General features: G+C 58.1%; 1 protein-coding gene across 1 annotated transcript; it reads left to right on the top strand.

Annotated features, from left to right (window-relative positions):
* The first annotated feature begins 5,810 nt into the window (after positions 1 to 5,810).
* On the top strand, positions 5,811 to 11,381 carry CSRNP2 (cysteine and serine rich nuclear protein 2). The gene is made up of 4 exons (XM_062510971.1): positions 5,811 to 6,155; positions 7,110 to 7,372; positions 8,050 to 8,346; positions 9,153 to 11,381. The coding sequence occupies exons 1-4, from the start codon at positions 5,999 to 6,001 to the stop codon at positions 9,852 to 9,854; spliced, it is 1,419 nt and encodes a 472-aa protein (XP_062366955.1). The 5' UTR covers positions 5,811 to 5,998; the 3' UTR covers positions 9,855 to 11,381.
* Positions 11,382 to 12,738: the final 1,357 nt, after the last annotated feature.

The following is a 12,738-nucleotide window of genomic DNA, read 5'->3' as shown; positions in this document are numbered from 1 at the left end:
GGGTGGCTACCAGCCCCAGCCACTCTCCCCGGCCACCGGCGGGGCCACCGCAGGGCTGCTGACACTGGGGTGACACAGGGGTGATACCACCCCCGGGGCACCCCATGTGCCACCCCCAGGGTGCTCACAGGGCCACTGACACAGAGGTGACACAGGGCCACCACCTGCAGGGTCACTGAGCACGGTACACACCATGGACATCACTCACAGGGCCACTGAGCCCGGGCCATCAGCACAGGCCACCTCAAGGGTCACTGCTGCCAGCCACCCCTACGGTGTCCCCAGAGCCACCACAACCATGGGCTATTCCGTGGACCACCGGCCACGTCTGGGGCACCCCCAGGACATCCCCAGGGACACTGACTCCAACGGGCCATCTCCTGTGGGCTACCCCCAGGGCCACGATTGTTGGCCACCTCTGGGCACCACCAGGGCTACCAACCCTGGGGAACCCCTGGGGTGCCAACCCCCCGTGGGCCACCCTGTGGGCCACGACACTCGGCAGTCCCCAGGGTGCCCACAGGGCCATTGACACTGGCATGACACAGGGCCACCCCCAGGGTGGCCAAATCCAGGGCCACTGCCACTATGGTCCAGCTCAAGGGTCATCACTACCGTGGCCACCCCTCCCATGGGCCACCCTCCCATGTGCCACCACCAGCGGCTGCTCCCTGTGGTGTCCCGTGGGCCACCACCACTGGCCACCTGCGGGACACCCCCAGGACCACCCCTTGTGGCCACCCCCTGGGCATCCCATGGGCCACCGCTGTGGGCCACCCCCGTGGGCCACCCCCAGGGCCACTGCCATGGGCCACCACCCAGTGCCACCACCCAGGGCCACCACAGGCCTGCAGGGTCCCCGGAGCCCCCCTGCCCCCCCCGCGGTGTTTTTAGCTCTTTTGTACTTTGGGGGTGGGGTGGTGGCGGGGTCCCCCCGGGCATCGGCTCCCCCCTCCCGTTGTCCCCGACTCCGTTTTCTATTGTCCAGCCCCTCCCCCGTGCTGCCGCCAGGATTTTTGTGCCAAGTCTCGGCCCCTTCCCCCCAGGACCCCCGGGTGGGTGGGGGAGGGGCTGGGGGAGGGGGTCCTCCCCCCCTTTTCTACCCAATGGATGGCGAGATTTTAACCAGCCCGAAATCGGCCTCTTTCTTCCAAAAACTGGGGAGGATAAGTGGGGTGGCCCAGGCCCCACCCTCTGGGAGAGGCTATGGGAGTGGGAGGGGCTTTGAGGATGGGAGAGGCTATAGGGTCTCCAGGGGGGCTGGGGGGTGTGGTCTGTGGTTGAGGTCAGTGGGTGTGGTCGGGGGGTGTGGTCTGGGTGTGGCTGGGGTGTGGCTGGGGTGTGGTCAGTGGGGTGGTGGGGTGTGGTCAGGGGTGTGGTCAGTGGGTGTGGCTCCACCTGGGCATGGCCTGGGGTGAAAGGAGGGGATTTTTCACAGAAATGCCCCTGGACCCCCTGCCCCCACCCAGAACCCTTCGGGGTCCATCCTGCCCTGGCAGGGAGAAGGAGAGGGAGAGGAACACACCAGGGATGTGGAGATTGATGGGACATGGTACAGGACATGGCAGGGGACATGCCAGGGACAAGGACAAGGCCAGCCCAGGACAATGGGACACACTGGGCACAGGGAGATAGCAGCCATGGACATGGGCATGGTGGACAAGGACAGGGACATGACAGGGACAGACACACCGGGGACAGGGACACAGACATGTGGTGGTCAGGGACACAGTGGGGACGAGGACACTCCAGGATGTGGGCATGGACACCTTGGAGACAAAGGCATGGCAGGAACATGGGCAGGGACATGCAGGGACTGGGACATGCCAAGGACAGGGACATGGACACGTGGTGGACAAGGACACACAAGGACATGGGCCCACAACGGACATGAGACTGGACACAAAGGGACAACGACACACAGGGACAAGGACACAGAGTCTGAGGGGCCAAGGCCATGGCAGGGTTGGTGTTGGGGTCCCCCAGCTTCTTGGCAGGACAAGAGCCATGCTGGGGGGACAAATGGCAGCTGGGTCCCATCCCACATCCCTGGAGGTCCCTGTCCCACCCCCAGTGTCCCACCCCCAGTGCAGTGACAAGATGCCCAGGGTGCCCACCCATGGAGGCCCTACACAGCAACCCCCTTGAAGGTCTTGTGACACCCTTGAGTGACACCTGGGGCTACTCTGCAGCCACTCCTGAGGGACCCTATGGGACTACCAAGGTGATGTCACTGTCTCCCAAACCTGCCCCTGGCAGCCACAGCCAGGGGCTCCTGGGACATGACCTCGTGTCCCCTCCTCTATCTCCCATCCAGGTAGGCCATTGTAATGTCCCTATTTTATGTCCCATTCCACCTTTGTCCCATCCCAGTGTCCCATTTCAATGTCCCATCCCAGCGTCTCTATCCTGGTGTCCCATCCCCATGTCCCCATCTCTATGTCCCATCCCAGTGTCTTCATCCCAGTTTTCCAGGGCAGTGTCCCCATCCCAATGCCCCCATTTCAGTGCCCCCAGCCTCATTCCAATGTCACTTCTCTGTGCTCCACCCCACTGTCCCCACCGTGATGTCCCCAGCCAGATGTCCCAGGCTAAGGTTCCATCATGCTTTTGGCATCCCAAGAGCCTTGGATGGGCTGGAGAGGTGGGACCATGGGAACCTCAGGAAGTTCAATACAACAGGGGCAGGTTTTGCCCCTGGGCCATGGGGACTTGGGCAAAAATTCAGATGGGCGGGGAAGGGATTTGGAGCACCCTGGGAGCAGGATTTGGGGGATGGGTGTCCCTGTGAAGAAGGATTTGAGCATGTTGGACACATCCTGGCCACATTCATGGGAACCCAGATACCCCCTGTGCTGGTCTGAGCCCCAGCGTGGGCAGAGGGCAGGGGGGTTCTGCCCCTGTGCCCCCTGTGCTCAGGTGAGACCCCACCTGCAGAGCTGCTCCAGCCCTGGGATCCTGCACAGGGAGGATGAGGAGCTGCTGGAGAGAGTCCAGAGGAGGCCACAGAGCTGCTCCAAGGGCTGGAAACCATCCGGAGCCAGGCTGGGAGAGCTGGGGGTGTTCACCTCACTCCAGGGAGAGCTCAGAGCCCCTTCCAGGGCCTAAAGGGGCTCCAGGAGAGCTGGAGAGGGACTGGGGACAAGGGATGAAGGGACAGGACAAGGGGGAATGGCTTCCACTTCCAGAGGGCAGGGATGGATGGGATACTGGGGAGGAATTCCTGGCTGTGAGGGTGGGGAGGCCCTGCAATGGAATTCCCAGAGCAGCTGGGGCTGTTCCGTCCCTGGAAATATCCAAGGCCAGGCTGGATGGGGCTTGGAGCAGCCTGGGATAATGGGAGCTGTCTCTGCCCATGGCAGGCATGGAAGCGAATGATCTTTATGGTCCTTTTCAATCCAAACCATTCCGCAAGCCCATGACCCCCACAGCCCTCCACACTCCGCATTTCCGGACTACATCTCCCACCGCACCCCACGCCTGCACTGCCCCCTCTCCCCAGAGGACTCGCTTTCCCGTGGTGCCTCGCGGCGGAGCTGTGGCAGTGCGGAGGTCACGTGACGCAGGGCTGTATAAAAGCGGCGGTACAGCGGCCGCGGCCCCATTGTTGTCGGCGCGCGCGGCGGGGCGGGAGCGGTCCCGGACCCCCCCGGGAGCGGCTCCGGGGCCCCCCCGGCACGCCCCCCGCCCCCCCCCTCCCGGCCGGGCCGACCCCTCCAAACCTTCCTGGGCACCGGTGAGTGGCGGGAGGGTCAGGCCTCGGTGTGCTCCGGGTTGGAAGGAGGGCGGAGGGGCGGCCTGTAAGGGATGGGGGAGTTAGAGCGGCGGGTGCCTGCCGGAGATGGGGGTGAAAGGGTCTGGGGGCTTCTGGGGAATCCCCCGGAGAGCGGCAGGGGATGTGGGAGGAGCTGGGAGATGAGGGGCGTTATGGATGGTAGGGCCTTGTAGCCGGAGGGGCTGTAGGGGAGGGGGTCCTTTATAGCTGAGAACCCTCCCAGCGGGCGGGGGAGGTAAGAAAAAGGAGCTTGGAGCTTGAGGGTTGTAGGGCCAGGGGGTGCCCCATAGCTGGAGGGCTTGTAGGGCACGGGGGATGGCTGTAGGGGATGTGGATGGACCTTATAGCTGAGAGTCTGTAGGACGTGGGGGGCTATAGAGTGTACGGGGGGCTGTAGGGGATGGGGGTCCCTATAACTGAATCCATAGGAAATGGGGGGGCTCTGTGAAATACCGGCATGCTCTGCTGGAAACATCTGGGAGGACGTAGGGAATGGGGGTGGCTATAAGGGAAGGGGTCCTGTAGAGGATGTGGGGGCCCCCCCCTTATCTTTGGGGAGGGATCGTTGGGGCGTCCTGGCAGGTGAGGTCTCCCCTCTGCTGTACCTTGAGGGAGGCACTGGATGTCCTTAGGGGTGGCCTTTGCACCTTAGGGACCTCATGGGGGACACAGGGGTTGTGAGGGGGGTCCCGAGAAACTGCCAGTGATGATGATGATGATGATGGGGAGGTCACACCTGGGTGATCAGGTGTCCCCAAAAGTGGGGGAGCGGCTGTACTGGGGCTGCCCCCTGGCAGGTAAGGGAGTATTGGGCCAATCCTTGTCTGGGCCTCACCCCCACAAGGTGATTCTGGGGGGGGGGCAGGTGACCCTGAGCTCAGGTGAGGTGTGGAGGGATGTCCCGGGGGAGGGGTGGAGCACCTGGGCCCCTCCTTTACCTTTGGGAATGGGACAGGTGAGACACCCTGGGCAAGGCTCCTGCTGCCCCGCCCTCACCTGTCCTGGGCTCCTCTCTGCATTCAAATGTTCTGTGTTCTCTTCTACCTTTATCGCTCGTTTCCAGCCCTAGGGAGTTTGGTGGGATCAGCATTTCCATCCCCTCCTACCTGACCCTCCCCAGGTACTTGGGAAACACCTTTGTGGGGGAGCCTGTCCCCCCTCACCAGGGTCCCCCCAAAGGTGCTTCCCAAGTACCTGGGGAGGGTCAGGGTCCTGAACCTCTGGATCCAGGTGTTCCACAAGGACCAGCCCTTATCTCCCAATTCCAGCAATGGACACAGGGCCCAAGGAGGATTTTTTGGGATCACCTTTCTGTCCCCCAACACCTGCCCGCCCTGTGGGGGACACCTGCCCCTCCTTCCCAGCCTCTTTCAGCCAGGAGGTTTTCCAGATCAGCTCCTGGATTTCCAAACTCTCCTGATCCCTTCCCTGCTCCAAAAGTTGTTCCACAGAACTTGGGTAAAAAAGATATATTTTTAGTTTAACTCCTTTGGGTGAGGTTTAATCTTTGAAATTAATCAATTCCCATGGCCCCTCCCTCAGCATTTGGAATTATTTTTCCTTCCTCATCTCAAATGGACAGATCATCCTTGGGATGCCGGTGGTAGAAATGCTGGAGGCTCTGTGCGAGCTGCATCCCAGATTTCCCTGAGGAACCAAAATTCTCCATCTTTCATCCTAAAAACCCAGAATGGGAATGTCAGCAATGACCTGGGATGGATGGAAATCCATGGGATTTTCAGCTGCTGAGCTGAATCCTTGGGGAAAAAAATTGGAAAACTCAACCCATTCCTTATGATCCAGACTGCCAAAATCTTCCCGGTGTTCATCCCAAAATCTCATTTTTTTAGGCTAATGCCAGAACAACACCTGGATTCATTGGTGTCCCACCGCCTTTCTAGAAAGGGATCGTTCCCACTCTGCTCTCATCCCGAAATGTCCTGCATCCCTGCTTCTGACACTTCCAATCCCTCAAATCCGTCATATTTTTTGCCTCTCGATTTTTATGGGAGTCTTATTATCATCAGCAATGACTCATGAAATATTAACACCCAGCGCCGGGATGGGCTGGCACCAAGAACTTCTGTTGGGATTTTTTGGGGGATGTATCGGGGAGCAAAGCCTTGCTGCTGATCCTGGAACGTCTCGGTGCTGTCCGCAGGGTGATCCCGTCCCTGTCCCTGTCCCTGTCCCCGCCGGGGTCTCCATGCGAGCCCAGCCCCGATGGCCGCGGTCCCGAGCGCTGGGATCAAGCGCAAGCCGGAGGATGCGGGATCGGGATCGGGATCGGCCCCATCCAGCGGCGCCACCTCGGACGACGAGATCGCCACGAGCGACAGCGGCGACAGCTGCGACAGCGGCAGCTCCGGCAGCGCCGGGCGTGAGCCTCACCGGGGAACTGGGCGGGATTTGGAGCGATTTAATTGTTGTTTGGTTTTATTCCTCTGGTTTTTAAAATGAATTTCAGGAATTTTGGTGGTGGTGGTGGTGGGGATTTTTTGGGGGGAGTATTAGGGAATTTGAAGGGGGATGCTGTGGGTTTTTTTTTTTTTTTTTTTTTTTTTTTTTTTATTGAGCTGTTGGGGGATTTTGTAGCAGTTTTTTGGCAGGAGAATTTTTGGGTTTTTAGGGTGAGTTTTATGGAAGAGAAATTTTGGGATTGCGGGTTTTTAGTTTTACAAAATAGGAATTTTGGGTTTGGGAGTTTTAATTTTATTAAATAGGAATTTTTGGGTTTGGGAGTTTTAATTTTATTAAATAGGAATTTTTGGGTTTGGGAGTTTTAATTTTATTAAATAGGAATTTTGGGGATTTTTAGTTATGGGGTATTTGGGGAATCTTGTTCATTTTGGTGAATTTTGGGGTTTTTTTCTCATTTTTCTGAGTTTTCAGAATTTGAGGGACAATTCAGATTTTTATTTTTTTTTACTTTGGGGCAATTTGGAAGAATTTACGTTTGGGGGGATTGGGGGAATTTCTGTGAATTTTTTTTTTTTGAAAGCTTGAAGGATTGGGGCATTAAGGGGGTATTAACAGAGGAATTATTTGGGGAGTTCAAGGAGCTTGAATTTCTTTGTAATTTGGGAAACTTGGGAGGAGTTGGGGGGGAATTCCAGGAAGTTTGGAGGGAGCCTGGGGAGAATTTGATGGGGGAATTAATGGGTATTTTTAAATTTTGAAGGGAGCTTGGGGGTGAAAATTTGAAGCGTTCGGTGGGGGCAATTAATGGGTATTTTATAGTTTTGGTGGGAAATACAGGGGAAAATGGGTGAACTTGATGTGATTTTGGGGCTGAGCTTTGGCGTGGCTGCCCTGACCCTTGCTGTGCCCGCAGCCCCGTCCATCCTGCGGCGCTCCCGGGCGCGCCGGGGCGGGAAGCGCGTGCGCTTCGCCCAGGTCACCGTCTACTACTTTGCCCGGCGCCAGGGCTTCACCTGCGTGCCCAGCGCTGGTGGCAGCTCCCTGGGCATGGCCCCGAGGCACCACCGTGCCCGCAGGTACAGCCTCAGCCAGTTCGCTCACCTGCGCCAGGTGAGCCACCGGCAGCACCTGCGGCAGCACCTCCGCAGGGAGAAACTGCGCGCCAGGAGGAGGGAGGTGAGGAGGTGGGGAGGGCAGTTGGGAAATAACTGGGATGGGGGAATCCAGGTGGGAGATACCTGGAGAGGGAGGGTGGAATTCAGCTGGAAAATACCTGGGGAGGGAGGGGGGAAGACCTGAGGAGGGGAATCGGGGTGGGAGATACCTGAGGAGGGGAATCCAGGTGGGAGATATCTGGAGAGGGAGGGAAGAATCCAGGTGGGGGTTACCTGGAGGGGCAGCAGTGGGGGAATACCTGGGGAGGGAGGGTGGAATTCAGGTGGAAAAAACCTGGGGAGGGATGGGGGAATCCAGATGGGAGATACCTGGAGAGGGAGGGCAGAATCCAGGTGGGGAATACCTGGAGGAAATTTGGGGTGACGGAGGGTATCCACTTGGAGAATACCTAGGGATGGATTTGGGGTGGAGCCAGGTTTTGGGGTTGGGAGGTAGAAATCTAGGTGGGAAATACCTGGATGGTTTTGGTGGTGGGCAAGTGGGAAAGCCCTTGGGGATTTTATTGGGAGGAAGTGAAAAATGCTTGGGTTGGAAGAGGGGAATCCAGGTGGGAAACGCTTTGGGGGTATCTGAGGAGGTAGAGGGAAAAAACAGTGCTGGAAGCACCTGGGTGGCAACAGGAGAGGCTTAGTTTGGGCCGTGGTCCCACTTCCCCACACGTGTCCCCCCGTCCCCAGCTGACCCAGAATGGGACGGTGCCGTCGGCCGAGGCTGCGGGGCTCACCTTGGCCGACGTGTCCGACGACGACCTGGACATGGGGCAGGTGGAGGTGGGCGATTATTTCTACCTGCAGCCGCTGCCGACCAAGCGGCGCCGGGCGCTGCTGCGCGCCTCGGGCGTGCGCAGGATCGACGCCGAGGAGCGGCAGGAGCTGCGGGCCCTGCGCCTGTCCCGAGAGCAGTGCGGCTGCCTCTGCCGCCTCACCTGCGAGCCACGCACCTGTGCCTGCAGCCAGGCCGGCATCCAGTGCCAGGTGAGCTGCAGAGAAAGGCTTTGGGGCAGGATGGGAGTTTGGGGCTGGTCCTCATGCGTGTACCTGCACTTGCTGTTCTGTGCTCTTGCTCCTTGAGGAGTGGGGAGAGCCATCCAGTACCAGGTGAGGCCATCCAGTACCAGGTGAGCTGCAGGGCCAGCATTTGGGGCAGGATGGGGGCCCTGCTGCTCTTCGTGCCTGTGCCTGAACTTGCTGTGCTGTGCTCTTGCTCCGTAAAGAGTGGGGAGGGCCAGGTGAGGGCGTCCAGTGCCAGGTGAGCTGCAGAGAAAGGCTTTGGGGCAGCATGGGAGTTTGGGGCTGCTCCTTGTGCCCGGGCCTGCACTTGCTGTTCTGTGCTCCTGCTCCTTGAGCAGTGGGGAGAGCCAGGTGTGCCAGGTGAGCTGGGAAAAGGGGGGATGGGTGGGACTGGAGGTCAGTCAAGTGTTGGCACACCCAGTGTGCCCATGTCCTTGCTCCTTGAGGGAGCAGAGAGTGCCAGGTGAGGCAGCTGGGATTTGTGGTCCAACAGGTGCTGGAATGTTCCTCTTCCTTGAAGGGAGTGTGTGTTGGGCATACCTGGAATGTATAAACTCCTCTTCCCACCCCAGAGCCAAATTCCTGCTGTCCAGGTGGGATCTGGGATCACTCTGGGGTGGGATTCAGGCTCTGGGGGGGATCCTGTGGGATCCCCCACCTGTTCATGTCTCGTCCCAGTGGAGACACCTGCCTGGGACAAACCCCCAGCATGACGTTTGGGGTGGGGTTCAGGTGCTGGGGGGGTCCCACAGCTGTCCCCTGTGCCCCAGGTGGATCGCACGTCGTTCCCGTGTGGCTGCTCCCGGGATGGCTGCGGGAACGTGGCCGGGAGGATCGAGTTCAACCCCCTGCGAGTCCGCACCCACTTCCTGCACACCTTGATGAAGCTGGAGCTGGAGAACCGGCGGGAGGAGGAGGAAGAGGAGGGAGCAGCTGCTCTCCCTGGCCCCACCTGGCCGCCCCCACAGCCCCCTGAGACTCAGGACTTCCAGGAATACCTGGCGGAGAACGAGCGGGCGGTGCTGCACCTGCAGACGGCCGAGGAGCTGGAGAGGCTGAAGGCTGAGGAAGACTCTGGAAGTGGCTCTGGGGGAGAGGGGGGTGGGGTCTGTGTCCTGGGGGAGCACCTGGATGATACCTGGCAGGTGAAACCGCCCCAGTGCCCTGGGCTCACCTCCACCATCCTCATCCCAGCCCAGTTCCCCCTGGAATCTTCTGTCCTGTGCTACCCCCCGGGGCAGCCAGCCCAGGTGAGTTCCCAGCCTTACCTGGCCGATGCACCTGGGCTCTACTGCCAGATAGAGCCAAGGGCAGGTGCCAAGGGTGACAGTGGCCATGTGGAGCATCCAGCTCCAGCCTCCAGCCCCCCGGGGAAGGAGCTGGGGGTTCCACCTGTCCCTGCTGCTGTGAGCAAGGGAGGAGCACCTGAAAATCTGCCAGAGCACCTGGAGCACCCCCACCTGCCCATATGAGTGGCCTCAGGCCCTCTGGCTCTGTTATTTATTCCATGGATTGATTATTTAATTTGTGTGGGCTGCTCTGGACACAGGATTTACCAGGCCCAGGGTGAGGAGTCCTTCACTCACCTGGCAGGGGTCACCTGTGCCAGGACTTACCTGAGCTGCAGCCTTCTGGATCCCACGGCAGCTTTGTCCCCCCTGGCTGCCTCCACTTTCCTTGTTTTTAAGGGGAAAAAGCCTTTTTTCCCTAATTCTTTTTTGTTTAATGAATGTTTCACCTGGGCCTGGTGATGCTTGCACTCACCTGCAGCTGGGATGGATTGGGAAACACCTGAAACTGGCACAAGAGACCCAGGACTGGAATCCCCAAACTCACCTGGAAGATTTTGGGAGGGGTTGAACCAAGTTCATCTCGTTGGCTCCATCAGCTGGCATTGATCACCTGTACCTGTCAAAACCTTCTGGAATGCTCATTCACTTGCTGGGAAAACCCTGAGGGGTTGGAGCTGCCTTCCAAGGACCAGGATTTGGGAATGCCCCTGTCCCTACCTGTGATCCCAGCCCATTCCAGGTGGGCTCTGTGCATCCAGATGCTCCTGGACTAATTCCAGCAGGATCAGAGCCCTGCAAGTGTGCACAGATGTCCAACTCCTGGTATCCTGTGGATGTGGTGTTCCTGCAGAACCTGACTCCTGGAGCACCTGGAATTCCCTGTGCTGCTCCTCGGGTGCTGCCTGCTCACCTGGGCTCCTTCTGGCTCCTGGCATCTCCACTGGCATCAAACTGGTCAGACTGGGATGGATTCAGGTTCTCCAGGTGTGGATTCTGCAGAGTCACCTGGACTGGGATTCATGGAGGACCCACCTGTGCTTCGGACCTTCCTGAGGCTCTGGGATCTGTTTTGGGGTGAAACTTGTCATTTCTGGGGCTTTTCCCTCTTTCTTTGGCTCCAGCCAGGTGAGATCAACCTGGGCTAGGAGCAATTCCAGCCTGGGAGGAGGCAGGAGTGGGGGAAGATCAGGATGTGGGGTGAGGCTGCCTGTTCTCCAGCCCAGCCCAGGTTGGGTCTGTGCCCTTGAGATTTGCTTACCTGGCTGCTCTTGGATTCTGGGATCTGCTCACCTACTTGGGTCTGTGCCCCAAATCCTGCACTGTGCTCACCTGGACCCTACAGACTGTGGGATCTGCTCACCTGGACACTCAGACCCTGGATCTGCTTACCTGGTGGGATCTGCTTACCTGGACACTCTCAGACCCTGGATCTGCTCACCTGGTCCGGTCTGTGCCTTCACAACCTCCTCACCTGGATGCTCCCAGACCCTGGGATCACAGGGGCCCAAACCCCCCAACCCAGCTGGTGCCACCCCTTTATTTTCCTGACTTTTTGTTTTCACCGTTGGCTTTTCCAGCAGTTTTCCCACACTGGGGTCTGACCCCTGGCAGTTTTGGGGGTTGAGGGTCCCCTGGTGTCCTTGGAGGTCACGTGCCCCCTGTGGAGGGGCTAAAAAGGGGGTTCAGTAAGAGGTTAGGGTTTAAAAGGGGTTTAAGGAGGCTCAGAGTGGGGTTTTTAGGGGATATGGGGGTGTTGAGGGGGATTTTTAAGTTGAAAAAGGTTCAGAGGGATTTTTATGGGGTTTAGGAGGGGTTGAGGGTTTAAAAGGGGGTTTAAGCGAGGTTTTGAGGGGGTTAAGGTGAGTTCAGGGTGGTTCAAAATGGGGTTTTTAGGGGTGTTGAGGGTTTTTTTGGGGGATGGAAAGGGGTTCAGAGGTTTAAAGGGGTGCTAAAAGGGGTTCAGTTGGATCTAAAAGGGTTTGCAAAAAGAGTTAAAGGGTCTTTTAGGAGATCAAGCAGGTCCAGAGGGGTTTAAGGGGCTTTAAAGGGAATTTAAGGGGATTCAAGGGAGTTCAGCAGGTTTTGAGGGTGTCTAAGGGATTTTTTTAGCCATTTGAAGGGTGGTTTAAGGGAGGTTTAGGAAGGGCTTTAGGGGGGTTCAGAGGAGTTTAAAGGGGCCCAAGTGGGGTTTAAGGTGATTTGAAGAGATGTTTTAGGGGCTCAAGAAGGGATTTAAGTGACTTCAGAAGATTTAAGAGGGTTTAAAAGGGGTTTCAGGGACCTGAAATGGGTTTGTAGGGGGATTCAGAGGAGGAGTTTGAAAAGGGGTTAAAAAGGGAATTCAGAGGGGGGTTTGGGGGTTCAGAGGTGTTCTTAGGCTTTCAGGGAGGAATTTAATGGTGTTCAGAGGTTTTTCACGGCTTCAAAAGAGATTTCAAGGTGTTTGCCAGAGTCAGAGGGGTTTTGAGGGGATTCAAACAGGTTTTTTGGTGTTTAAGAGGGTTCAAAAGGGGTTTAAAAAAGATTAAAGGGCAATTAAGGGGGTATTAAAGGGTTTCAGAGGGGTTTAAAAGGGGGTTAAGGGAGTGCAGAGTGGCTGACAGGGGGTCAGAAGGGGATTTTCCAGGGGTCTGAAAAGGGGTTGGGGTGGGCAGGGGTCAGTTCCCAGCCCAGGGCCTCGGTGACCCCCAGCCCCAGGGGCTGACTCTGGGGGGGTGGGTCGGGATTTTCCCCACGGAGGTCCCAAATCCCACAGAAATGGCCCCAAATCCATCCCCTGTGGTGTGAGGGACCAGGGGGAGGTGACCCCAAATTCTGCCCTGCCCCCCTGGGCTGGATCCCCTGCATCTCCTGAGCTGGTGCTTCCCAACCCTGGAAATTCCTGAATTTCTCCCAGCTTTACCCAAATCTTGCTGTGATTTGGCTTTTCCATCTCGATTGGATTTCATCCCCTGGATTTCATGGATCTGGCCCCTCGCTGGTGCTGCTGCTCCACCCCAGACCCCCCCAAAACCCTGGGGGATCCCCAAATTTCCTCTGCCAGGGTGCCCAAAGCGGTTTTGGA

The sequence above is a fragment of the Cinclus cinclus genome, chromosome 30, assembly GCF_963662255.1.
Source record: "Cinclus cinclus chromosome 30, bCinCin1.1, whole genome shotgun sequence".
NCBI classification, from domain to species: Eukaryota; Metazoa; Chordata; class Aves; order Passeriformes; family Cinclidae; genus Cinclus; species Cinclus cinclus.
Note: the sequence above shows the minus strand (reverse complement) of the source record. Positions and strands in the feature narration are given on the sequence as shown.

Bases quoted from the DNA above. Each gene is read 5' to 3' on its own strand.
- CSRNP2 (XM_062510971.1), top strand. From the start codon at position 5,999: ATGGCCGCGGTCCCGAGCGCTGGGATCAAGCGCAAGCCGGAGGATGCG. The intron at 7,373-8,049 runs GTGAGGAGGTGG...CCCCGTCCCCAG, and splicing joins TGCGCGCCAGGAGGAGGGAG to CTGACCCAGAATGGGACGGT. The intron at 8,347-9,152 runs GTGAGCTGCAGA...CCTGTGCCCCAG, and splicing joins AGGCCGGCATCCAGTGCCAG to GTGGATCGCACGTCGTTCCC.